Below are 1,676 nucleotides of genomic sequence, written 5' to 3'. Positions count from 1 at the left end.
GCATGCATATTAATGTAATATTTATTAACATTCAGATTACGGTCATTAAAAAAAATAAAAAAATACTGAAGACAGGGTTATTGCAGTGAACTAAAACATTAAAAAATGTAAGTAAAATACATATTAACTGAACTAAAATATTCAAAAAAATATTTTATTTTAGCTACTTGGCAACGCAGCATTTCTAATTTTTGTTTAGTTTAAGTACTAAAATAACTAAAACTTAAAAAAAATATACAGACATATATTTTTTTAAATAATAAAAAAGACAAAAACAACAGAATGACAAAAAAAAAATCTCTAAAATTAAAATGAAAACAGGAAAAAAAACAATATTAATTGAAAAAATTAAGAAAAACTATTACAGTATCTCAATGCTAGTAAAATAACACTGATTGAAGACTGGCGTCTTTCATGAGGCTATGAGGATGTCTACCTTTCTGCAGCATCTCTAAATGCTCCCAGAGGATGTCGCCCACAAAGTCTGGTGCCAGATCCAGGAATCGCTCTTTGCCCAGTGCACAGAGATTGGCTCCGTCCATGCTGAACTTATGGAAGTCCACATTCTTCAGACTGAACTCATTTACTGTCCAGGTCAACCATTCTCTAACGTGGGCCTCTGTCCACTGACGGGGGTCTAGAGAAGAGAAAGGGACAGGCACGCGTCTCATCTCAGTGTTACATGCATATGCAATTTGTATTTTATACACAGTATGACATATATTGTGCAGATTACATCATATTAAAGAAGGATACAGTATGTTTTTGTTTCATAATCAACTACAAAAATGTTTAAGTAAGCATGCTCTTGCCGATAAACTCTAAAGAAACTAATACTGTGTACTTGTAGTGCTGATGCATGTAATATTTTAGTCACAGGTCCAGTGGCTCATGTGAAATTATCAGCTGATTTCGCTATAAATTTGATGCCATAATGAGAGGAACTGAAACAGCTGTAATTTTAGCCTACAGACCTAGACACCAACTCTCTCTATCTCTCTCGGCTGTGCACATGCTCCACAACAGCTATTTCCAGACAGACGCAGACCCGACACAGACTTCAGCCTCTCCAGACACAGCAAGTAAAGCCATCTTGCGGTCTGCCATAGTTTGGGAAACATAATTCATAACCTCTGCTGCTTCAGAGTGCCATGTGTCTATCTAGCAATATCTATTTTTAGGCAATCTGATTGTGGCATTTCAAAAACAGCCTAGTGCTACAGAATACTGAGCCAGGAGCATTCCCTTAAAGAGATAGAGCTACAGAAATATGGATATAAGATGTATTCTAGAAAGTTATTAGAGAGAGTTTTTATTTAGATGTAAGTGCTGTAGAATTGAACCTTTTGGGATGGAGAGCCGCTGTTGCTCCCTGGTGAAGCCGCTGAATGTGGCCAAAAGAGCCTGTGACATCATTTCTTTACTTCCTGGAGTCAATAAGGGAACATCTGCACACTCCAGATCTGTTGGACCAAACAGACAAATATGTCATCACACAATCTCAGAACACACACACCCACAAAATAAAAAAAAATACAAATAGGTAAAATGATTAAAAAGAAGTAAAATACAATTATTTTAAAGATCAAGCCAAATAAAATAATAAAAAATATACTACATTTTACAAAAATAAAATAAAATAACATAATAAAATCAAGCCAAGTCAAGCCAAAAAC

The 1,676-nt window shown here is 35.0% G+C and overlaps 1 protein-coding gene across 3 annotated transcripts in view; it reads right to left on the bottom strand.

Moving 5' to 3' along the window:
- The window catches only part of ets1 (v-ets avian erythroblastosis virus E26 oncogene homolog 1), a 27,682-nt gene that overhangs the window by 14,025 nt on the left and 11,981 nt on the right, over positions 1–1,676 (bottom strand). For all 3 annotated transcript variants that reach the window (XM_016534204.1, XM_016534205.1, XM_016534202.1), the window contains exons 2-3: positions 1,344–1,463; positions 437–637 (exon numbers count right to left, since the gene is read on the bottom strand). In XM_016534204.1, coding sequence (XP_016389690.1) covers positions 437–637; positions 1,344–1,463 — 321 coding nt within the window. The remainder of the gene's footprint in view (positions 1–436; positions 638–1,343; positions 1,464–1,676) is intronic.

The sequence above is a fragment of the Sinocyclocheilus rhinocerous genome, unplaced genomic scaffold (assembly GCF_001515625.1).
Source record: "Sinocyclocheilus rhinocerous isolate Xijiao unplaced genomic scaffold, SAMN03320098_v1.1 scaffold336, whole genome shotgun sequence".
NCBI lineage: Eukaryota > Metazoa > Chordata > Actinopteri > Cypriniformes > Cyprinidae > Sinocyclocheilus > Sinocyclocheilus rhinocerous.
The sequence above is the reverse complement of the archived record's forward strand: the minus strand, read 5'-3'. Positions and strand labels throughout refer to the sequence as shown.